Source organism: Seriola aureovittata, chromosome 3 (genome assembly GCF_021018895.1).
Source record: "Seriola aureovittata isolate HTS-2021-v1 ecotype China chromosome 3, ASM2101889v1, whole genome shotgun sequence".
NCBI lineage: Eukaryota > Metazoa > Chordata > Actinopteri > Carangiformes > Carangidae > Seriola > Seriola aureovittata.
The window spans coordinates 15475166-15500087 of record NC_079366.1 but is presented as its reverse complement, the minus strand read 5'-3'; the positions used below and the strand labels follow the sequence as shown (position 1 = coordinate 15500087).

General features: G+C 41.3%; 1 protein-coding gene across 4 annotated transcripts in view; it reads left to right on the top strand.

The window, feature by feature from the left end:
• The first annotated feature begins 5904 nt into the window (after nucleotides 1-5904).
• Nucleotides 5905-24922, top strand: part of mast1a (microtubule associated serine/threonine kinase 1a) — a 68814-nt gene continuing 49796 nt past the window's right edge. For 2 of the 4 annotated variants that reach the window (XM_056371549.1, XM_056371545.1), the window contains exons 1-2: nucleotides 5905-7107; nucleotides 16288-16319. In XM_056371549.1, the coding sequence (XP_056227524.1) occupies nucleotides 7069-7107; nucleotides 16288-16319 (71 nt within the window). In that variant the 5' untranslated portion in view covers nucleotides 5905-7068. Of the gene's footprint in view, nucleotides 7108-16287; nucleotides 16320-21184; nucleotides 21619-24922 lie in introns of those variants that run through there. The other 2 variants (XM_056371547.1, XM_056371548.1) reach the window with 2 other exon arrangements.

Here is a 24922-nt window from a genome sequence, read left to right as displayed (position 1 = left end):
AGTAAATCTCAGGGTGAGAGGGACTAAAGCCTGCCAGCGCCGTCTGCTCAGAGAGACGAGGAACATTAAGGCCACGATGCTAAAAGCCACTATAAGCCTCCCTCTTGTCTCACTCTGTCCTGGAGCTGGAGCCGGACCAGCTGCCTGGCCTCTTGTGTGTTTTTCTCTCTCCACACTGATCCATCCCCCCCAGCCACCTTTGACCAACATCTCTTTTTCTTTTTTTTTTTTTTGTTGCTATCTTTCTTGTGAGAATGTTTAACAGTGAAACATCATCCTGACAAACGCACCGCATTGTGTGAACATGGTGATGGACTTTGCCCTTAAATGTTCCAGTATAGTCAGTGATTACTGCTGCTTAGTAGTGGTTTTTGGCCAGCATTGATCAGGGTGTGTGTTCCTTTTATTGACGATACCTCCACATCTATTGGCAGACTCAGTGGTGACGGGACGGTCGACTTGGTGTGAACATTAGACCTGCAGAAAACACAGCTGATCCGTCAAAAGCACACAAGATTTATCTCTTTAAAATCACCATGGTGGGGATTTGTTTCTATGCCAGCGCTCATTCATTAACATTTGGATCAGGGATGCAAGTAACTGAAGGGTGAGGAGCTATGAAATGTTGTATGGCAGTGAATCCCATGTGTGACAGGTGTGAATGTTGAATAATGCATAATGCTTGATGCCATTTTTCATTGGAATAGCAATGGAAGCACGACGGCAGGCTGTGTTGACTGTTAATCCAGTTAGACGTCATCCGTTACACGAACCAGACAACAATGCGTAAACACTCCCTTATAAGCACTTTAACTTTGAAGTAACAAAATACCCCTCTATGCAAACATCTTACAAAGGTAGTCGGTCCTGTTGGATTTTTTTCCTCCATCTTTTGGCTTTTTGTCGACCAAACAACTAATCAATAAATGGGGAAAACATCAGATTAATCGATAATGTAAATAATTGTTCGTTGCAGTCCTAATCTTGATATATTTTCTGGAAAACAAATTTACAAACTGTTAATGGATTTAGAAATAAAAATGGGAATGGGGAATGGGAGTTTTTGGCTTGTCCAGCAAACTAACACGACTAAGAGTCTACAGCCATGACAGCAGCTGCAGGCGGGTGAGAAATTAAAGGGAAAAACCTGAAGGGAAATTAGTGGAGACACAAAATGACAATGCCCTCATCCATAGGGCATGGGGGGGGTGTCAGTGAATGTTTTGATAAGTGTCAAAATGATGTGACTCATATGCTGTGGCCTTCGCAGTCACCAGATCTCAACCCAGCAGAACAACTATGGGACGTTTTGGTCCGACGTGTTAGACAGCGCCACCATCATCATCATCAAAACACCAAATGAGGGATATAAACTGTCAGAAAAATGGTGTCCATCCCTCCAGTAGAAGACCAGAGACTTGTATCCTGGTGGCTAGGCCTGAATGATATGAGGTAAATTTGTGATGTGTGATGACACTTCAATTTTGCGATGACGATATACTTGCCATAGATAAAGAGATATTGAAGTGTGCATACACAGTTTTGACGAGTGAAGCTGAATGAAGAACACAGACAAAGGTCACTATCGGCCATCTCCTCCGTCCTCCTCCCTCTGCTGCAGGTAGTGTTGCTGAGAGGGGGGGCTGCTGTCTCAGACTGTAGCTATAAGTTTACAAAGGTTTGTGGCAGATAAAGCTGCAGTCTACGCACAGAAAGTTTTCCTTTCAGCTTGTTTATAACAGTTCACTATCAGGTTAACGTTAGCTTGCTGCGCTCGTGTAAAACAAACGGCGGTGGATGGAGAAGTTGAAAATTGAGCTTTTCTTCGTGTTTAAATCTTGTCGAACAGGCTGGGTGATGAAGGACGCTAATTGCTTTTTACTCGCAAAGGTTGTGATGACACTAACGGAGATATGACTGTAGTTGTTGTCAGCTCCAGTAAAAAGTTCACTCCTCACTGGTCTACACTGCATGGCGTGTGTAAATAAAATTATTTTTTCTGATTCGTTTTTCAGTCGGTCAGTCTTTTGCGATGTGTTTATTGCACATGTTCATATGTGATGATGATTAAAATAAGCTGAATTGGTCAGCACTAGTATTAACATGCGGCTTCAGTGATCCGATCACAAGTGGACAGCTCTACGTCAGTTCACACCTGACTTTAAAATGCGTCTCCACATGCATCTTGATTGACCACTTGTGATTGGGTTGCTTTATATGCAAATAACCCCTCCGTGCCCCACTCGCTCTCTCTCTCATTTGCTCGCTCTAACAGACTGTAAATAAAGATGGACGTGGTTTCCGTGATGTCACCCATAGGTTTTCTGAAGAGTGGTTTTGAAACTCAGAGTGAGCCATTCTGTTGTCGCCATCTTGCCAGAACCTGACCCCGCCGAACTCCTAGATAATCCAAAAATGAGGTGTCGAACCAAGACTCCAGTGCATGCCGGCTTGTGGCAGACATACGCTCACTCGTCTTTCACTCAAAGCAGCCTGCCCTCAATTGCTGAACTGGAAGCCTTAATAAAAAATGAAACAAATTAGTTATAGAGATATTCACCCCTGTACATTTGTCATGAAGGAGGAAATAAGCTATAAAGACCAAAACTGCTCTTTGTACCTGTAAACATGTTTATTTCTGCTGTAAAGTTGGACATTTTAACATGGGAGTCTATGGGGATTGACTCACTGTTGGAGCCAGCCTAAATTGGCCATTCGACACACACACACACACACACACACACACACACACACACACAATTGGCTAAAAACAACGCATACCTGTTTATTTGCAAATAAAGCATGAGATCCGATCACAACTGGTCAATCAAGACGCATGTGGAGACGCATTTTAAAGCCAGGTGTGAACTGACGAACTGAGAGCCGTCCACTTGTGATCGGATCACCAAAGATAGATGTTAATACCAGGTCTGAACAGGGCCTATGAAACTGTGGCGGGACTAATCAGACTGTGTCAGAGGACGTCAGTCAGTAGAGTAGGTTCACTGTGGCCCAGGACACATTTGCGTTCACACTGCCAAAAGAATGTGGACACATGTGGCCCAGACCATCTCTAAATGTGGTCTGAGTGATCAGATCTCAAATGCGTCCTCAAAGCATCTTGGGTGCTTTCAAATGAAGCTGCTTCTACACACAGAAAGTTTCCCTTTTAGCGTGGTCATATTAGCTTAATGTTAGTGTTGCACTTGTGTAAAACAAACCGCGGTGGATGGAGAAGTTGAAAATGAAGCTTTTCTACAGGTTTAAATCTTGATGAACAGGTGGAGTGATGAAGGACGCTAAAATTCCTTTATTTACTTGCAAAGGTTGTGATGACACTCACGGAGACATGACTATAATTGTTGTCAGCTCCGGTAACAAGTTCACTCTTCACTGGTCTCCACCGCCTCCGTGCTGTGCGCTGTGTGTCAGAGAGCAGCATGACACCTAAATGCAGAAGAGCGTTTTCTTCCAGTTCATTTGACTCAGCGCTGCGCCTTGAAAACTCTGTGACCGCATGGCGTGTGTAAAGAAAATTATTTTTTTCTAATTCATCGCGTTTCAGTCAGTCTTTTGTGATGTGTTTGTTGCGATGACGATGAAAATAAGATGAATCGGTCAGCACTAGTATTAACATACGTCATCAGTGATCCGATCACAAGTGGACAGCTCTACGTCAGTTCACACCTGACTTTAAAATGCGTCTCCACATGCATCTTGATTGACCACTTGTGATTGGATCTCACTGCTTTATATGCAAATAGGCCCTCCGTGCCCCACTCGCTCTCTCTCTCACTAGCTCGCTCGCTCACATACACACCATAGTCTGTAAATAAAGATGGACGTGGCCTCCGTGACGTCACCCATAGATTTTCTGAAGAATGGATTTGAAGCTCAGAGTGGGCCGTTCTGTCGTCGCCATCTTGCCAGTACCTGACTCCGCCCAATTCCTGGCTAATCCAAAAATTTGGCAAAATGGGCAAAGAGCAGGGGCACGTGTCGAACCAAGACTTCGGCAGTTGTATAATAATTCACCCCCGTACACGTTCCCCGGAGGAAATAAGCTATAAAGACCAAAACTGCTTTTTGTACCTGTAAACATGTTTATTTCTGCTGTAAAGTTTTTAACATGGGAGTCTATGGGGATTGACTCACTGTTGGAACCAGCCTCAATTGGCTTTTCGAAGAACTGCAGTTTTTGGTACTTTCGTGTTGGCTTCATTTTTCACCCTCGGAGGTCGCCACTTGAAAAACACACACAAAAGCACATTTACAACGGAACTGTATGTTGATTGCATTAAAACAATAATGCATACCTCTTTATTGGCATATGAAGAGGGGAGGTGAGATCCGATCACAACTGGTCAATCAAGACGCATGTGGAGACGCATTTTAAAGCCAGGTGTGAACTGACGAACTGAGAGCCGTCCACTTGTGATCGGATCACCCAAGATAGATGTTAATACCAGGTCTGAACAGGGCCTATGAAACTGTGGCGGGACTAATCAGACTGTGTCAGAGGACACACATGTGGCCCAGACCATCTCTAAATGTGGTCTGCGTGATCAGATCTCAAATGTGTCCTCAATGCATCTTGGGTGTTTTCACATTGGGGTTGTGCCCATGGACGATCGTATAAGTGATCGACAATCATTAGAACTATTGCCTATTGCTAATTTTGCAAATGACAAGACAATATTTGACTTGTTTTCCCATGAATATAGTTACTTATTGTAGTATTAAATTATTACTAAATTGAATTTGCCTGCCACAGTTTAACGTATATAACCGCATATAACACACACTCTGAAGAGATCGAACACGTCATTTAGTTCAGTTTCTGATCCTGCTGCTTTATATTGTGGTAAATACAACTTCTGGAGTCAATGAGAGACACACTCGCTTTTTTGGTCACTCCTTTTTCTCTCCGTTATGTAGCGTTAACGTAACACACAGGTGTAATGCTGCCAGAGACACCAGCACAATGCTCTGCTAATTTTTAGCCCAAAATGTAATGAAATATCCACAGTTCACATAATCCAGTTTATATTTATATACATTTTAAGTACTTGAAGATCTGATCATCACTAAAACGTGCGTCATGTAGAGAGCTGATTAAAATAAATGAAATAGTCAAAGTTGTCATATTGACATTTAAGGTGTCAATATACAATCATGCATTGACTAACACGGAAGAAAACGTTCCTGTGTGGCCTTAAGTTACTAAGACACTTGATATTGGCTTTTTCTTTAATTTGTTACTCATCTGTGTGAGACTGCACTTAGGGTACAGAGGAGCTTTAAGTGAAATGCTATGGTTAGCAGGCTAACAACCAATTAGCATACTAAACACGAATTGGAAACAAGGCCAGATGAAAAATTCAGGAGATCGCCAATGTTATTACAACGTACTGTTATTACAATATACTGGATCATAATATGGTCCAGTCTAGTTTCAAACATGTTGTCTGTACTTTTCAACACTTGCCTTTGAAATAATAAATCTATAGCTGTTTAATAGAATTGGTAAAACCCACATTTTTGCCGACTTTGTCATAACTGTTTTAAAGTCTTTTTTATGAAGTGTTTATATTATTTTGTCTAACTCACTGAAGATATAACAAAGTAAGGTTCAAGGATCAGGGGGTCCTTAAAGAGATTTAAGGGGCCTAACATAAACATATTTGTTACATGAAGGTAGTACATATATTTTAATCTGAGGTTTCACACTTTTATCTGCAATGCTTCAATAGACCATGGTCACCAATTTCTTCCGCCATAGTTTCCCTTATTAAAACAAATTATTATACCGAATAGGGGAAGAAATAAACAAAAACCACCTCACAACCACGATCTCCTTCAAAGCCTCTGGTCGTTGAGGGGTTAAACGTCACTCGGTAGTAGGAAGTGGGTGGCTGGAGCTGGGGATGGAGCAAAGCCTGTGTAGCAACCACAGATCATTTTTTCACGAGAAAAGCAACGCCACACTAGAGAAGAACTGAGTGAGCACATCGTGTAAATGGGAGACAGCGAGGAAAACGGAGAAATCTGTCCAGCGAAGGACGAAAACGTGATGTGATCAACCTGCTTTCTCTGCCTGCCTGTGTGTGTGTGTGTTTCAACGGAAGGACATATAGAGTCGCCACTGATTCTCATTGATCTCGCCTTTTAAAAAAAAAAAAATTTTTTTAAACGCACAGAAGCTCTGACAGCGTGCGGGCGTGTCATGTAATCCGCGATTTGTAGTTTAACGTGCAATATGCATGCAATGAACTCTGTGTACATGCATGCACTGCTGCCTCCTCAGCTCGTAGCTTGCGTTGCATATGATTTGGCTGCTTCTGAACTCTTAACATGTAGCGGATGGCTGTGATAGAAGAATCTGAAAGGATGACAGTGGTTGAACTGATTGAATCTCTCTGGTGCAATGAGCCGCTTGGAGTTTTAAGACATAGTTTGTTTTTGTTTTGAAGTGCGATCCGCGCTCGGGGTGAAGATGTCTGCACACTTGTTTGGTTTGTCTAATCGCGGGTGTGATAAGCTTCGGTCTGACAGTCTGGGCTGTTCTGGGGGTTTCTTCTCTGTCTCTCAGCTGGACTTCAGCTCGTGCAGAGCACGCTGATCCCACCGTGCAGCCTCTCGCTTATTCAGCAGTTCCCACTACAGAGCAGCCTAGTCAGTAGTCTCTGTCTGTATCTACCAGCATGGGATGTCAACAGCAGTTGAGCTCAGGAGTGGCACTTTTTATACTTTTGTGACATTTGACAGTGTCGTCTTTAGGTGGTACGGCGAGAGAACATAAAGCTTTTATCTAATAGAAGTGGCGCTAGTTTGCTGTTATTTGTCACGGTGAAAAAAAAAAGAGCGGATAATTCAAGCTTTTCGCTGATCAGTGATGTTAAGAGCAGCCGACACTCCGGTAGGCATTTCGGTTTAATGGTAAATCGCCAAGCCGTGTTAGGCTCGCTGAAAGCCACGCGAGAGTGGGGCTTTTCTTCTCGCCACGTCACCTGGAAACCACAGGAGCCACGAGCCCCCCTCTGACAGGTGTGAACCCGGACACGCGCCATGGATGATTCTGGGATCATCCGAAGACGCAGGCTGCAGGTGAGAACTTCCCCTTTCACCCTGAAAACATACTATAGGTCACTTTTTTATTTTTATTTTTTTATATATTTCAGAATAAATGCAAGTGTTGAGACATTTTTCACAATTAGCAATACTTACTTCACAATCTTTAAAGGAGATTTAGAGCGATATATGGTGGTTCTGGTTGAGATCTTCAACCACAGGAAGCATAGGGCGGTGAGCGAGTTTGTATAAGTAGTATGTGAAGGCTCCACTTTATACCTGAATAAAGGAAGATGTCTGGTTAATTAAGTTAGTAGACTGCACAAAACAGGATCTTTCAGGCAGGACATGGATAATCCTCTTATGTGATTTTATCTTGTAATATCAATTTATATACATGATATTGTAATACTATTGCTAATTGATTTGCAGTATAGCCCACAATGTCCTAATAGATTAGAGATCTGTGTGCAGAACAATCTCTGATGGTCGGCAACCCAATTCTAGTTTTAGCTATACAGAACCTTCTATATGACATATTGTCTATAGTGACAAGTGCAGTGGATGACAGGCTTGTGTTTTGACAGTGATATGTGTACAAGTCTACAATAAGCAGTCATATGTAAAGTGTGGGCTACTTTAAACGAGTCAGTCGAGTAGATTATTCTATCACATTTGCATGATGTAGGCCGCTCACTTAGCCCACATCTTGTATGACACCCACGGGAAGGCACTGGTAACAGTTTCCCTCGAGACTTTCGTCTGTGTGGTGGGCGCGTGCGTGAAATTAATCAAGTGAGGCAGGCAAAGCTCACTATATGCACGGCCATTGACTGCAGGTCCTTCTCTGCTTCCTCGTGAATTAAATTACAGGAAAAGTACTTTGCTGCACATTGTGGTGAGATATTCTGCGCTGGATGATTGCTAATCATTTATAGAAACGTAGACAAGTGAAAGTGGAAGATTTCCTGCACTAATGTTGTTTAGTTTGGTAGAACATGCGGTAACACTGCCAGACTTCTTGAGAGTTTCCAGTCTTACAGGTGCAGTGCTCCTAACTGTAAAACCTGGTGGATTGAAGCAGACACTAAATCAAAGATGTTAAGATAAATACCTGTCTTTGATGGAGTTTGTCTAGGCACCATTTAATTCAAACGAATACAAGACTATCTGCTGCCTTTACCCACAGCTCTACCTTTTGTTCAACTTCACTTCCCCCTCTTCTATATCTCAGTGACATTTAAACTGCGGGTTTTGATAATCCTCGCCTCTCTATAGCTGTTCAAAGTGCAGGGAGAGATACAGTAGTTTTGGTCTTTCAGTAATATGATGTTTGTGTGTGTGTGTGTGTGTGTGTGTGTGTAGACTTGTAATTGTGTGTCATTCACAGGTGAATCATTATTATGTGCTGCAGTAGAGTATTCTTAACACCAATTAACAGTCATTTTCAAAAATATCAATTAACCTTCCGGTTATTATCTGGGTGAATCGTTTGCTCTGTAAAATGTCAGAAAGTAGAAAAATGACTTTAACAATCCTTTTGTTATAGATCATGTTGCTAAGTAATGCTGTAAATCGATTGATCAACTATATGTTTTAGCTCTAGCTGCAGCTAACACTTATTTTCACTATTAATGAATCAGTTATTTTTTATTTTGATGGATTAGTTACTACAGTGTAAAGTGTCAAAAAACACTGGAACATGCCCATCACAAGATCTCAGAGAAAAAGGTGTCCAAGTAAAAGCCTAAAATTCAAAGGTTTTTAATTCACAATAATAATGGACAAAGCACAACAGCTTCACATTTAAGAAAGCGGACCCAGAGAATATTTGTTATATCTGCTTTCTTAAACAAATATAATTACTTCAGCTTCTCTGGATGTTACTTCCCTCGCACCAGATCTTGTTCATAATAGAGGTAAAGACTTTCAGGCAGCACATATTTTGTAAAATGTTTTGCAAATTGTTAAAATTACTTCCAGCTCAGTGACAGTTTTATGGTTGAGTCCAGTGTGTAAATTAAAAGAAACCCAGTCATTTTGTTGAGCTCAGTAGTTCTGATGATGGAAAATGTTTCCTCAGAAGTGAATTGTACAGTATCTGACTTTCAGATACTGACAGCGTCGATGGAAATGGGGACATGTTAACATAGTTTGTTGTGAACATAAAGGTTGAAAGTAACGTGCGCAGAGACGCAGCAGGACACACACCCACACTTTTGTAAGACTGACTTTGTATCCAACTAAGATCAGGAACCTGCAAACACACATAAAGAAAAGACACATGCACTTACAAGGAACTCACACTGGTGAGTCAAACTGCACTTGACTTTAGTCAGATGCTGAGTGCACGTTAATGTGTGTCTGTCCAACTGTACTGCGACTACACAGAGCATCTTGTTTTGTGTGTGCGTGTGTCTGTGCTCAACATTCATGCCTATATGTACATATCAAATGGACTCCCCCCCCCGCCCCCCTGCCCCTACTCTCCATTTCCATTGAAGTGGTCGATATCCATATCTCAGACAGAGGAGGTCTAAATGCTGAGGATGTGGCGCAGTTGTCAGGCCCATTAACAGGACTAATGGTGGCCTAACAGCCCTGTGTGCCCTCAGGGAGGAAGACCAACCACCAGCAGCAGGACGGGCTGAAAGGGCTTGAGGCCAGGAGGAGGAGGAGGAGGAGAGGTGGGGGTGGCTGGGTGGGTGCACTATAGACTAGAGGCAGGCAGCAGCTGTGGGCTACAGTAGACCCCATTTAAGTGGCTATTCCAATATCTGGATCCCTTTACTGCCTGGATCTACTTTCACAGAGAGACAGAGGAGGGAGGGAGGGAAAGGAGTGTGTGTGTGTCTGTGTACATGTGTACATGTGTGGCATGTTTGTGTTTCGTGTTTTCCATTCATCTATAAGGGTGGGCACTGAAAATAACGATGGCTGAATTCTGCTTAGCTTCTAAAGTGTCAGGATCCTGCTATTGTGGACACTGGGATACTTGAATAGTTTGCAGCCAGCTTATAGATGCATGAGCACCACCTACTTGACTGGATTGTGGAGCAAGAGATTATATAAACATATGAGAATAATCATCAGACTGCATGTGAGCAACCTGGTTTTTACTTGGATATTTATTTCACTGTTGTAGTTTCTAGGTTCCGGATTGAACCATTCAGCTGCCACCTTCCAGTCAGGGTGATGGAGTGTTTCTCTTTGTCTGTGTTTCACTCCGTCTCTCTCTTCCACAGTAACCATCTCTCATACCTACCGCCCAGTTCTGCTTCTCATCTCATTCATTCACCCACCTTTCTGTCCATTCCTCCTCATTTCTAAATGTATTCTTTTTCAGGCTATTTTATGCTTCTACTCCACAGCGCTAATGGCTGTTTGGCATTGTCACTTTTGGCCAAGGCAACTTTTCAATTTTGGGCTTCAGTGCAAACATCTTATATTCTTGTCTTTTCTAGCTTCTCCTATCTTTTAAATTATAAATGTTGCCATTTTTGCTTTTTAGTTGCCAGTAAAGACAGACATGACTGACATAAGTGTGAGAACAGTGAGAGGGGCTATGACATGCAACAAAGGACTCCTGGCTTCAGGTTTTGAGATTAATAACGTCACATACGACTGTTTACAAACACGCCCATTACTGGCTCTTATTTTTTATCTGCATACCTCTATTTAAATTAATCACAAAATATTTGACTGTGCAAGCAACCTGCCTTCTCTTTTATGAAACGGGTTAAATAAAAACAAGATCAGTTAGAATAATGATTAACTTGGTGATGTGTGTCACCCTCCAGTCCATTTTGTTTGGCTGCATCTGTGTTTTTCACTGTGGGAGAGTGTGTGTCATTGATACGAATTGTTTTCATCTCAAGTGAAGATTATCATGCTGTCCTGAGCAGTTGTAGGTGTGTGGAGCGTACTTACACTTAACCCATATGCTCATACACTCACACACACAAACAAATACAAGTCATACCGCGTGTCTCATCCCTCTCTGCTGTAGGAGTGTGGAGTACGCCCCCCACACACACTCACACACACACACGCACACGCATAATTTGTCCAATATTTTGTTCTGGGCAGTGTGCCCATTTCCAATATGCTAAGCACAAGGGATAAGAGTGTGATCACTGCAGAAGATCCAGCTCTCTTTGCCAAGTCCTGTCACTCACTGCCATGCCCACTGCTTTGTTCTGCCTCATCTCGTCCTTGTGATGTCAGTATTATTCAGAAAGGGTAGTTTTTGTACTAAGAGAGCAAAGTGTGCATCAAAGCAACACATCTAGGCCAGAATATATTTGGGAATAGCTTCAGATACTTGAAGTGCTTTTACAAGGCTTGAATTATTATGCCGGACGCCTATTAAGCACAAAAGCTTGAGCTCTGCTTTCTCCCCACAACAGACAAAAATGGACAAGATGAGAAAAAAAAAACCAAACGCTTATTGAAGTTTGTAACTAGGTCCAGTGTAACAAGAAAGAAATAAAAGTTAAGAATGGGAGTCTTACATTTTATTGAGACATAACATCATTTTAGACCTCAGTGTAATGACCAGTGAATCCAAAGCTTTTAAGTGAAACTTGAAGGCTGGTGGACTATTAAACTGAAGAATACACTGCGTGACATTTGCCTTGCAATCTGCCATCAGTTTTGGCAGTGGAAACGGAACAGAAGCCTCATGACTCTGCCCAGAGCAGCAGCATATTAACATTTTTCTTTTCTTTGGTTTCCAGTTGGACTTCGCTTTGTCCTTGGGTAAATATAAACCAAAAAAAAAAAGAAAAGAAAAACCTTGTTGAGACCCTTTCTTCACTTGTCAAAAAGAGAAAGTTGTCTAATATTTTAATCTGTTTTGAACGGCCCTGTCACAACTCAGCGCAGCGGCTAAGGAGAATGTGAATCATTTGCAGTTGCTTGCAGCGTGGAGGTTGTGTATAATGGATTAAATGTGCCAAGGAGGTGTTTGTTTGTATGTGCAGACATCTGTGAGTCTACGTCTGCAAATGAATTAATGTCACTTTGAGATACCATTTGTGTAAAGCGCTTTGAGTGGTCGACACGGCTAGAAAAGCCCATTTACCATCTTTGCTTTGAGCATATCTATAGTGCACCCAGGTCACATCAGAACATTTTCTTGCTCTTGATTTTTCTTTTGTTATAACTGTGTTTAACTCGGAGAGTGATTAGCATTCAGCTGTACCCTCACTATCACTGCAGGCATGGAAGACTCGCAGAGCAGTATAAAGTGTGTGTGTGTGTGTGTGTGTGTGTGTGTGTGTGTGTGTGTGAGAGTGTGTGTGAGAGAGTGTGTGTGTGAGCAGTATTTAGCTGGTTGGTGCGCATTCCACCCTTCTACTATTTCCACATATTTTCCCACAGTCGGATATTGATGCAGTGTGTTGTCAGGTGTTTGTGTGTGAGAGCACGATAGGACACATTATGGCATTTGCATGTACTAGAGTGGAGACAGGAAATGATGATACATAATGATCATTCAGGCCTGTGATTACTGTCATATTTTCATCATGTCACACCATGTGCTTTTCTTATAGTATATAATTCACCATTACTAATACTATCAGCTTCACTTATCTGTGCTCTCCATGTCAGGATCAGCGTTGATGATTTTCTCAAACACTGGAACATGCTTCTTTAGTTGTAACAAAAATGTATTAATATAGATAATTAGATAAGATATGAATGTAAATGTGATTTTAGATCAAATATAAATGTGATTACAGAGTTTATTTTAGGATATATAGTAGATTGTAGCTCAATCAAAGATGAGGCTGATCAATCTGAATGACAATTACTGAATACAAATGCGCTGAATGAAATGAAACGGAGGTAAAATAGTCTTCTAAATCTGCAGCTAATGATTGCTTTCATTATTATCATTATGATATTGATGTATCTATACATTTTTTTTCAATGAGTCATTAATTGTACAGTCTATAAAATGTAAAAAAAAAAAATAGTGAAAATTGCCCTTCATGAGTTCCTTAGAGCCCCAGGAGACCTTCAAATTACTTAAAATCTGTTTTTAGAAATAGGAACTTGCAAATATTTGGCACCAGTGGTTGATAAATAAAACATCAGTTTGTTTCATGAGGGATGTGCTCAGAGATTTACTGCCAGATTGCACTTTTTTATTGATGAATGGAAGTCCCAAAGATTGGCCTTTATAAATCTCAAGAGAGATGGGAATCAGACTTAGGGTCAGTCTGCCCGTCTCAAGCAACACTATTTCACACTGCAGTGGCTGCGTTAATCCGAACCTAAATGATCACAATGTGTTTCAGATGTTGAATAGAGGAAGGCTTGTTTCTGTTCCAAGCACCAGGTTGTGCAATGCTGTCTTCTCATCTCAAAAATGACAGGGTGAGTTTTTGTTTATTAGGGAATTTTGCAAACACTTGTGCATATGTAAAGGGTTCTCCAACATAAACTGACCAGAACGTGTATGAAGGGCCAGCTGCTCTCCAGCAAGATGTTCCTCAGAAACAAACAGCTGTGCCATGAAAAGTTCACACTCAGTCCTAGAGTAGAGATACGGCAGCTTTATTTGGATTAAATTGACAAGCTGCCTATGTCAGTGGATGAAATGTTTTGAATCACCTTTTCTTTGTACTGCGCTCCGATCCACCAACTAACTCTACACTGTCTGCAAATATCCTTGATGCTGTGTTTTATATCTGGTTCATTTTCTTTTCCTAAACCTGAAGGTCTATACATTTAGGATTCAAGCCTTGCAGACGCATATATATGCACCAGTGGGTAAACTGAGAGCTTTCACAGGTTGTCATGGTCACTTTATGGTGTGGCCAGTAACATGGCAACAGCACGTAAAATAGCTGTCTATTGGACCGAGCCCGTGACAGGGAGCAGGTGTTGGGGTTTTATCCATCAGCCACCCATAACCTGGCTCTGTCCAAGTGTCTGTCAGGACCTCTAAAGCTCACTAATGACACATCATGTCTTACTTTAGTCTGTTCACAAACAGAAATGTGAAAGCAAACACCTGAAAGGTCATAAAGCGAACAAACGTATTTCCAAAAATGCAGAACTGCTCCTTCGCCAAGATTCTGTATTCATGTAATTACTGCACTTTATTTCCAAATGATGATAATAATCATGACGATCGTTACAACATAGGCTTTGACTTATTACAATGTGTCTTTGCAGCCTAGTGGGGTTTCTGCTGCTCTTTTGGCTCCCCATAGTTTTATGTTAAGTGCAAGGATTAATGCCTCACAGTTCTGGAAAGTAAATCGGGTGAGTTTTGGTAGCAAGCTTGTTTTGAGATTGTTTGGAGACGAGAGCTCCAGCTGTCAAGTCATGTTTCATCAGCCCGGCTCTGTTTGGGTTTTGTAATGCCTGTTTATTTATACAAAGACAAAGAGATAGACAGAGAGAGACAGAGTGAAAGAGAGAGAGAGCACTCATCTAGCAGGATGAAATTCTTCTCTGGAAAACCTACTACAATCTCTTATTTTTCCTCTCATGTTTGTGTTTAGTTTCAACTTCTGGCGCTGCATGGTGTGGTTGGTCACTTTGATTCCTTTCATTTCACAGACGTGGCTCTGTGTCATTAAGCCTTCCCTGAGTGAAACAAAACAAATGATAATATCTTTTTGGAGGGGCGAGTGGACTGTAGGAAATGGCTTAATAGGCAGCGCAGGACAGGCTGACAATAGAAACTGACGGCAACCTGATCTTTCCTAGGCCAAGTGTTAAATGGAATCAAATTGGGAATAGATGGGCAACAAGCACCATACAGATCCATCCCAGTAGTTCCTAATCACATCAGAGTCGTTGCTGTTGTGTCCCAGTGCCATAAATATAGCAGCAACATTTTTAAATTGACTTTGGCTCCATTCAACCTGCTGGTTCCTGAAGTCTCTGAGCACTTAGGAGGGATCAGTTTACAAACTGCTTCCCACTTAACCCTAAACAATGGGACAGAAATCACAAAACTGGTTTGAGCTGTTCCTCCTTTTAGGCTTTTGCCTTGTGGGAAGCCAGTATGATATGCTAATGATGTTGCTAATTATGCTGCTAAAATGTGTTTTTTTGTTTTTTTTTTATTTAAGATACATTATCCCTAACGGGGTTGCATTCAAGTTTAATCTATGATTAGGAGGTGGATTGATGCCTCATATAATACTGTTTGAAAATGCCAGTTTGCCTCAATGACTTTGCTATTCAGTGTGACCAAATGTGGTCCAGCATAACTTGGGTTTGCTCGTAAATCTGTGAAGGTTTGATGGTCTAACATTAAGTATTTAGGAACCAAGCATCAAAATTTTGTAACATAAGGACGTTAAGGCAATGGTGGTGATGTGTCTGAGGATGAATCAGTGTGATCCATCAAAGGGAAAGAATGAAAAGAATTAAAAAGTTTTCCATTGTTTATTATTATTTCTTTGACTTTTTAAATAATGTTTGTCTTTTGGGTCTGTGAAATACTGAATACGTCAGGCCTGTAAAATTACATATTTAGGAAAACTCGCAAACATGTTTACACTAAGACCATAATCTGTGACGAGAGGGGAACAAGTACATATTGTGCACTTTAAACACTGGAAATGGAAATGAATAGCCGTCATTCCAACATTTATAATGTCTCTGTTACTGAAGGTGGTCTGTCATACTGTACTACTATTTGGGTTTTAGCCCAAATATACTTTATATCTGAAGTTTGGTTATTCTCGCATCAAACATCTGAAAAATATCATGTTACTTACTAAATATGTTTCATTTGTAACTCAAGAAATGTATTAATGCTGCAAACAAAGAAGCATGGGGAGTCAAAGTTAAAAATTTTAAATGTGATTTATAGACAGCTATATGTCTATACAGTAAGAAATAAAGTACTTAAGCATAAAAACAGCAGTGACATTTATTAGCTGATGAAAATAGAAAACTTATTCCAAATTAAATAGATAAGACAGTTGTTCTTGAAAATGTCCTGTTGTAGTAACAGTAATTATGCCTGTAGAATTAGTTTAATTTGTTTCAGTCTTTGAGAGATTACAAGAATTGTTATGCTAATTCACCACACTTGCAGTACATTAGTCTTTTCCAGAGTCCTATAAACTGTGAGTTCTGCAGTAACAGACTGCACAGTGTGTAAAACTCATCTAACCCGTCTAATGTGTCTACTCTCCCCTCTTTTCTTTTTCTCTCTTGCTTTCTCTTTCTCACCAGAAGGATCTGCCTCTGCCCCGAAAAAGTAGCAGGTAAGTTCATATTTATTTTGTATGTATTTTAGTTTGTATGTGATATTAAGTAAGTTTTTATTACTTCTACTCATGGAATCTGTGGAATTGTGGAGTTGTTCTCCTAGCAGGAAAAGACGTAAAATGATCTGGACAGTACAAGGAATTTCAATTCATTTTACTCATGTCCTAGATTGTATGGCCACAGTACAAAACCAAGTTCTTTTCTGAGCTGAAAGACAAGGAAGGAGTGACATTTATAAGACGTAGGAATATTTCCATTTTTGTTATAGGTGGTCATGGTCAAGTGGTGGGATTGTACAGTGGGAGTCTTGTCTTGAGACTGCAGCATATTCCAGCTTTGCGTGAGCCCTTTCACTCTCAGAGCTTCTCAGTCAGCCCAATCTGTTCCACCCTGGTTCGACCAGTCGGCCGTGCAATGAAACTTCAGCAGCAGGAGAGCTGTGCTGTGACCTCAATGCCCTGCGTGGTTCTGTGAAGGTGGGGAGGTTGAGGAAGGTGAATAGAGCAGTACATGATGTGTGACATACGAGTTAAGCCTTCAAACATTCAGTGCAGGTAGTGAATAGCTATAGTGTCATATGTTGTTTTATGGCGTTTATGTTGCAATTAAGGCAGCGGACAGTACAAAACAATAAAGATATTGAGCCAGCAGGGCACCTCAACATGTGATTAATGAATCTCCCTATCTTGCTCATTTTGTGCATTGACATACCATTTTAAATTTAGGCCTAAAATATGACCAGTTACTCCCACCAAAGAAGTTTAAAGACAATAGGTGTAGAAGATTTGGTTTTGTTTTTTGTTTTGTTTGTCTTTTGACTGGACTGAATACAGACTGCAGAAGGCAGTTAGGAATCATAATAACTGAACACACAGACAAGATACAAATATTTTTAGACTCAGTGTGAATTACATTTCTTGAGGATATCATAATCCCCAATGTTAAGAAGTCAACAAACCAGCTTAGAAATAATAGAAAAAAGACGCTCCTTGTACTAGAACTTGCTTGAGAATCATTATGTATTTGAGTATCAAAGTTAATCCAGTGATCGTTGTCTATACATCCATGGGTACATTGGAAGCAGAAACTGCTAATAGCAAACTCGGGAAACGGTAAGCAAATATAGGCAAAAAAAAAAAACAGGGCTCCTGGGTTGTAGCATGCAGCAAACTAACTACCAAAAGAGGGAACTGTTTAAAACCAGCAGTGCAGTGAACATAAACCTGACATTATCTAATTATAACCTACTGTTTGAAAGTGCTATGTTGTAAAGGAAATCATGGAAATCAGGCGCAGAAACTGTAAGGAAGACACACTCTAATGCCTCATCTCAGCATCTAATGGCGCTCTTGAATGAAATGATTAATGGAAATTCCTTCAAAATGTCAACATTAAAGCCAGACATGAACATTTAGAGACAGTTTCACAAAACATGATTGGCTTCTCAGAGACAAAGAGAGCGATACAGTTGGCTCCTCCACAGAGATGGATCACATTCAGTGACTGAATTAAAAGCCTCTGGAGTCGTTTTCTGTGCCATTTAGAACTGAGTGGGATTGAATGATCCTGAGAGATTTGATGAAACCGATTTAAAATATCTTAATTTGTGCTACATGCACGTGAAAGCACTCACACTTAACAATTAAAGCAGGCAAAATGTGAAATACGAGTAAAAGCTGGTGTTATGGTTTAATGCAACTGAGTGTATGAGTCTCTGTCCATGGTGCTGAAATACACTTTCTTGTCCTGCATGCAATGTTTCTATATCACTCCTTGCTCATGTCCATTTCTCTCTTTCTCTCTTTGTTTGCCCCATTAACATATGGCTGAGCAATACAGAATTTTTTTTTTTTACTCCTACATTAATCTTGAAACAAATAAGTGACTGAAGTTTGAAACATTTGTCTATGGCATTCTTTTTTGCCACGTCTTAATTCCTATTCAGTTCTCAACAATATCACCTCTTTACTGAAATGAATGGTGTATTTTTGCATTCCGCTCTCAAAGTTGGATTTGGAAAGCCATAACTGGCTGCTCCTGCTGCTGAAAGCACTTCACAAATCAGGCAGAATTTGGAAAAGTGTCTTATGTCAGCTCAAAATGCTGTCTGAACGCCTTTGAACACGGGGGGGGGGGGTAATTTTCCACAAAATGCCATCATCACTTTCAATGTTGAAATCCTTGAAATTTTTCTGAAATTGCAGTATAGTCCAGACCCGCACTTTTTCTTATTTTACTCTGGCTGGCCCACTTTTGTTCTGTGTGAGCAGAATATAAATCATGTGACTCTGTCGTGTGTCTCTTTATCATGTAAACTACTGTTGCTGCACTGAGTTTGTTGGTAGATCAGGGTGTTGAAAATATGATGCATGGCTTTAATTCCCTGTGTGTAGCTTGAATTTTTTATCTAACTTCTTTTCTTTAATTGTGTGTGTAGCTGTCCACTCAGTATTCTGCATGCGTCATACTCTGTGCAGAGGTACTGTCTGGCAACAGTGGCCTGATGATGTTAGCTTATACATGCCTGGGGTATTTAATGTGCATGTGTGTCTATATCCATATGTAATTATAATTTGCTGCCTTACTCAGTTTGGCCACTTGCCTTTTTGTGTGTGTGTGTGTGTGGGTGTGTGCACTCTTGTGTGCAGCATGCATGTGTGTCCCTGACTGCTGTCATCGGTTGTGTTTTGCCCGTGACCTCTGACCCGTGTGGCGGGGTGGCAGATGTCACAGCATGACATAAAGGAGACACTCAAGCTAAAGGCCCACAGCTTACTCTTTCTGCAACCCCCCACCCACCCACTTATCCTGGTGCTGCTGTTGGATTTTTCTACACACATCCTCCTGTGGGTGGAGCTGGAGTCTTGTACTGTTGGTGTAAGGACTGTGCGTTTTATAGCAGAATGAAAACAAACTGACAAGCAGGTTATCAAATGCTAAAACCCTGAAAGGTAAAATATTCTTCTGTAAAACAAAGACAGAGAAAAAACAACTCCTACATTACCGACAAGGATACACACCACGCCTTCTATATGATATCATACTACCCATCCCTGTCTGTGACCCCCTACTGTGTTTCAGTGATATCACCACCCTCTTCCTCCTCCTGCTCCATCCTACCCCCTCTCCCCTCCTCCCACTGTCTCTTCTCTCCCATGTATATTTTATCCATCCAGACTCCCACATTAGAGACAGCATCCATTATTGAATTACTCCCCTCAGCACTACTGTGCAACTGTCACCCCACGTCAGCTTTAACATTTGGTGGATTTGTTTGAAAGGGAAGGAGGCAGGGTGTACACATATGCATGCACACACACACACACACACACACACACACACACACAGAAATGACATCTCTCTTGGCTGGGCATTGCAGAGCAGCTCCTGTGATATCTAGGACAAATAGATGATGCCAGAGTTCATCCAATAAGACATTTCACGTAGAAAAAAATAGAACTGTATCTCTGTTTATGCATTTTAAAGGATAAGGCTGATGTAATTCTATATTTTTCTTACTTTTGATAAATCCCACGAAATTTTTCCAAAAACAACAGTGTATTAGTCCGTCTCTGAATACTTTCCCTCTTCCCGACCCTGACTGTGGCACTCAGCACCTACTGACGATGTGTGTAAATCTTTAAAAACAGGGCACAAGTATATAGTTTAATTAAAAAAGGCTCAGTCAATTCCTACAACAGCTTGGTACTGTAGTTTTTAGTAAACATAATACAATATTGTATAATGTTGTGTAATGTAAGTATGTGGGACTGACTCAAAATAAACTATGGCCATGTTCATGGTAATGAAGGAACATGTCACCCAATTCTAGGAGTGAAAAAAAAAACAAAAAACCTTTATTTTTCTCACTGTCAACAAATCCCACGAAAACAACATCAAAACAAAACAAAAAACAAATAATTGGTGATATTCATAAGTCAAAGCCTGATATAACTGTCCTCTGTGCCATAGAGCTCCACTGTTGTCCACTGACTGTTAAAAACACATCAGTCAGCCTCACTGTTGCACTGGATTACATGTTCCTTCATTAGGATGAACATGAGCTCTCTGATCCCAAATGTCCTGCTGCTGAAATAGTAGTGCAACAAATGTGTATTAATCCACAGCTGAACATTACCGACCCCCCGCCATCTTCCCCCAAAAAACATGATTTATTCCTCTTTATTTAATGTTTGCTAAAAACTACAGTTCCCAGCTGTTTTAGGAAATAAGTTATCCTTTTTTAAAAACTGAATGTCTGTATTTACAGTAAAAAAAAGAGAATAGAATATAACCAGAATCATCCATTAAGGACCTGTTTTTTTTTTTAAAAGTAATGTCAGTGCAAGGATAATCACACTCATGAGCAAGATGTAACACACACACACACACACACACACACACATACAAACACAAAATAACACACAGTCACGTGTAAACAGCAGCTTGCAGTGCTTCCCCTCTCTCTCTGTCTCTGTCTTGTCATTCACATTAGTCTTCAGTTCACTGCTCTGTCATCCCTCCACCTCTGATTGGCTTTCTCCCACATGCTGTGTCTCTTTCTCATTCATACCTTCCCTTTTCCCTTTTTCTTGTTGTTTCCCCCTCTCTCTCTCTCTCTCTCTCTCCCCCTCTCCCTCTCCCTCTCTCTCTACCTCTGTGCCCCCTCCCCTCTCGCTCTGTCGCTCTGCACTTCCTGGCTTGGCACGATACCCTTGAAAGCAGCCCCACAGTCCTCTCTCCTTCTGAGAGGGATGCTCGGCAGCCTGTTCCCTCTCTCTGTCTCATCTACGTCCCTCCTCTCTCTCTCTCTCTCTCTCTCTCTCTCTCTCTCTCTCTCTCTCTCTCTCTCTCTCTCTCTCTAATTCTCCCATTTTCTCCCGTCTGTGACACAGCTGACATTTTTCAAATCTTCCTCCTCTCTCTTGCACGCACTCCCGCACGCATACTCACGTGCACAGACTCACGGCAAGACATCGGAGAGAGAGAGAGGGGGACTGTGTGTGTGTGTGTGTGTGTGTGTGTGTGTGTGTGTGTGTGTGTGTGTGTGTGTGTGTGTGTGTGTGTGTGTGTGTGTGTGTGTGTGTGTGTGTGTGTGTGTGTGTGTGTGTGTGTTTGCATGTGTTTAGCCAGAGGAGGCTGACATGCCGGCGTGGAGCGTAATCGCTGCCTCTTGACTGCCTCTCTATGTGTGTGTGTTTATTTCTGTGTGTGCGTTTGTGTGGCTCAGCTGCTCTCATGCTCACTTGCCAGCACAGCCTTTGCTGCTAGCAACATGTTTCGACGCACAAAAAGGTAAACTGCAACAATCTGTCTCCGTGGAGTCTTTGTGACCAGTGTGCTGCCCTGCTGTTGTTAGTATGTGTTGATTCATCGGAGGAGGTTGTTGTGTTTTTCCATGATGTTCCCCTTGTCCCTGCCAGCTATCACGCTGTCTCACAGTTGTCTCCCTGTCTCCATTTAGCTCCAGCAATATGGTGTGTGTGCATGTATGTGTGTATGTGATGTCTTTACATGCATATGTGTCCATGTAATATGTTGTCTGTGCATATACTGTGTTTTCACATGTGCCTTTTTGAAGTACATCAAGGTTTGATCATTTGTGTGCTTATGCATATTTGTGCGTATGTGTGTGTGCTCCACTGAACCATACTGCAGCTACAACTGGATGGATGTGAATGTATTTATACCCTTGTTGAGCTTTATTGTAGTGATGCACATGTGCACGAGGATTTAGTCTGCTTTAGATTGTGGCTCGTGAGCTGGTGATGTGTCTTTGTCTCTCACACACAAACACACAAATGCACGCGAACACACACACAGACCCACTAGAAGGTATGTGTGTGCTCGGCCAGTAGCCTGTGTGTTGTAGATAGCATAATGATAGCGTTATTGTCAGTGTCCAGGGAGTGCTTGTGTAGCGATGACCCAACAGTGGGCAGCGCTGAAGTGCTGTCTGCTTGGCACAAGTCCTTGCTGGTTTTCTCTCTTCCTCCTTACCCCTTTCTCTCTTTTCAACCTTCTCTCTTGCCTTTATTTTCTGTCCCTAATGTCACCCATCTGTCCTCCATCTTCCCCTCGACTCGGTCACATTGTTCTTCTGTTTTCGCTATTAATCTACTCCTCTCCTCTCCTCTCCTCTCCTCTCCCTAATGTGCAATCTGTGCAGGCCCTTTAGTCCCTCCTGCGGTGCTTCATTTTAGCCGTCTTCATCTCATCTGATTTCAGGGGGATTAGTTGAGTCTTCACCGTTGCTCCCACTGTGCAGGGAATGAACAGCAGGATATTCTGTATATGAACATGAACAGAGGCTCCCTCACTCACTCGGTTGGCCACCGTGCACGGTGTATGTGTTTATGAGAGGAGCATGTGTGTGCTAAGAATATTTGTTTAAGCGTGTGTTTGCTCATGAGGCTGTACATGCGTGTTTGCTGTTTCCTTGTAAGAGCATTTTTACAGTCTGTATGTTTGTTTGTGTGACGCAACAATCAAAATATATTAACTTTTCTAATTGTGCACTGCATTCAAAGTAGAATAGATAATTTTGTCTTCTTTTGTTAAATGAAGAAATGTTTGTGGAGAAACATGTTTGTATTTCTTGAAGTAAAGTATTAAACAAGACTAAGTTTCTAAAGCTACGCTATTAGCTCTGTGAGGCTGTACTTAGGCACAACATTGCTTTTACTTAAATGCTAACATTAGCATGCAAACATGCTTACAATGACGATGCTAACATGCTAATGTTAAGATGAGATAACCACTTTAGGTTAGCATGTTAGCATGCTAATAAAACAAAGTACAGCTGAGGCTGATGGGAATAGCTTCTGTTTCACAGTATTTGACCATAAACTAAAATACTGGAAAACTTGAAATTTTTACATTATGGTTGTACTAGAGGAAAAGTCAAGGGGATTATTAGGATTGTCCTCCTCCTTTCATCCTCTGGGTACTGTGAATGTCTGTACAAAATTTCATGGCAGTCCGTCAAGAAATTGTTGAGATATTTGAGTCGAACTAGTGAGTTGTCCCAAGTGGCGGCTAAAAAACTATTCCTTGTTGGTACTGGTGTTCATTACAGTAATGACTTAAGAAAAAAAAAAATCAAACAATACTTTTCCCCGATTTGGAGTTATAAATATCATCAGATCATTTACGCTTGGTTTCTTTCGCGTTCTGCCCCTCTCTCTCTTTGTTGCTCTCCATTGTGTGTCTGTGTTTGCTCGCGTTTTTGGATTTGTACATGTGTGTTTACTTGGCTGGCTGTGGCAATTAAGAGAGATAAAGCTTTGTGCCCACTCCCAAACAGATTGAGCTAAAGGAAGACAGCAAAAGTGAGTAAGAGAGAGAACATGAGCCACGAGACGGCAAGTAGGAGAGCTACAGGAAGAAGAGAGTCGGGTAGGATGAAAGGCAGAGCCTGAGGAAGTGTCTCAGCCTACATTTAAGAGTAGCCCACCGGGGTTAACTGAGCCCATGACGATACACTCTCAGCCTATTCGTCTTCCTCCTTCCCTCTCACTTGTTCTCTCCACTTGAAGGTAAACTCTGTTGCTTTGTTGTTTTGGCTTTTGGGATCCTGAAAGGAAGACAGAGAAACAGGAGGAGCATTAAGGGGCTGAAGCTGAAAAACAAGAGAAGGAGGTTTTAAATGGTTTTCTTGCCAAGAACATGAGAGTGCATGTTTATTTCACTCACCTAGTACATACAGTATTACGCATAATTACATACATACATGATGCACAGCACAAATGATCCCACTCACACACAGTGCACAGTGTTAATGTTAATTTATCACACGTGAAGCACGGTTTGCTATTTAATTTATTCTTTCTCTTTACTCCCTGTCCTTGACTGATTGGGCAACGCACTGATGTTCTTATCGCTACACTGAATATATATAATGGTTACAGAAAAACAACTCTCACCTTGCTACAGTGGTTTCATTTTAAACACATCTGTTGAGTTTGCTTTGATCTGAGCGACAGGCAGTTCAGAGTATTTTAAGCTTCAGTACAGCATACATTATGATGATGGACCTGATAGCTCCCAAGTAGGCACCACAATTATCTACTCTGGCGTCAACAAATGACCCATAGTTACAATGAAGCACATCCTCAGTGGTGGTATGGCTTTTAGAGGTTTCTAAATGAAGCTGCTTTCTCTGATATTTTAGTCTTTTGTATATTGTTTCACACATGAGGTCAGAAACAAAAACATGCCCGTCTTCCACCAGAAGCACAAAGCATGGATGTTTATAGATTTAGGCACGTATTTGAGCAGGAGGTGGAGTTTTAGCTTGGCTTTTTGTTAATGGAGCTGTAGAGTGAAGGATAGTATATACAAAAACTCCTCTCCATGTTCTACTCCTGTTGTTTGTAGCATGACAGCACCATCTGTTACTGGCTGGTGTTCAGGCTGCCCTTAACCAACACACACAGACTGTTGTTGGTTTATCTTTGATATAACGATGACATGATACCACAACTTCTCTTATACAGCCGTGAGTTGGATGACACACGAGTCGCATGAGAATGAGATTCTCCTAAAAAACTTGGTCTTTTTCCAGATAAATATAAATCTGCTTAGAGGTAATATTTAG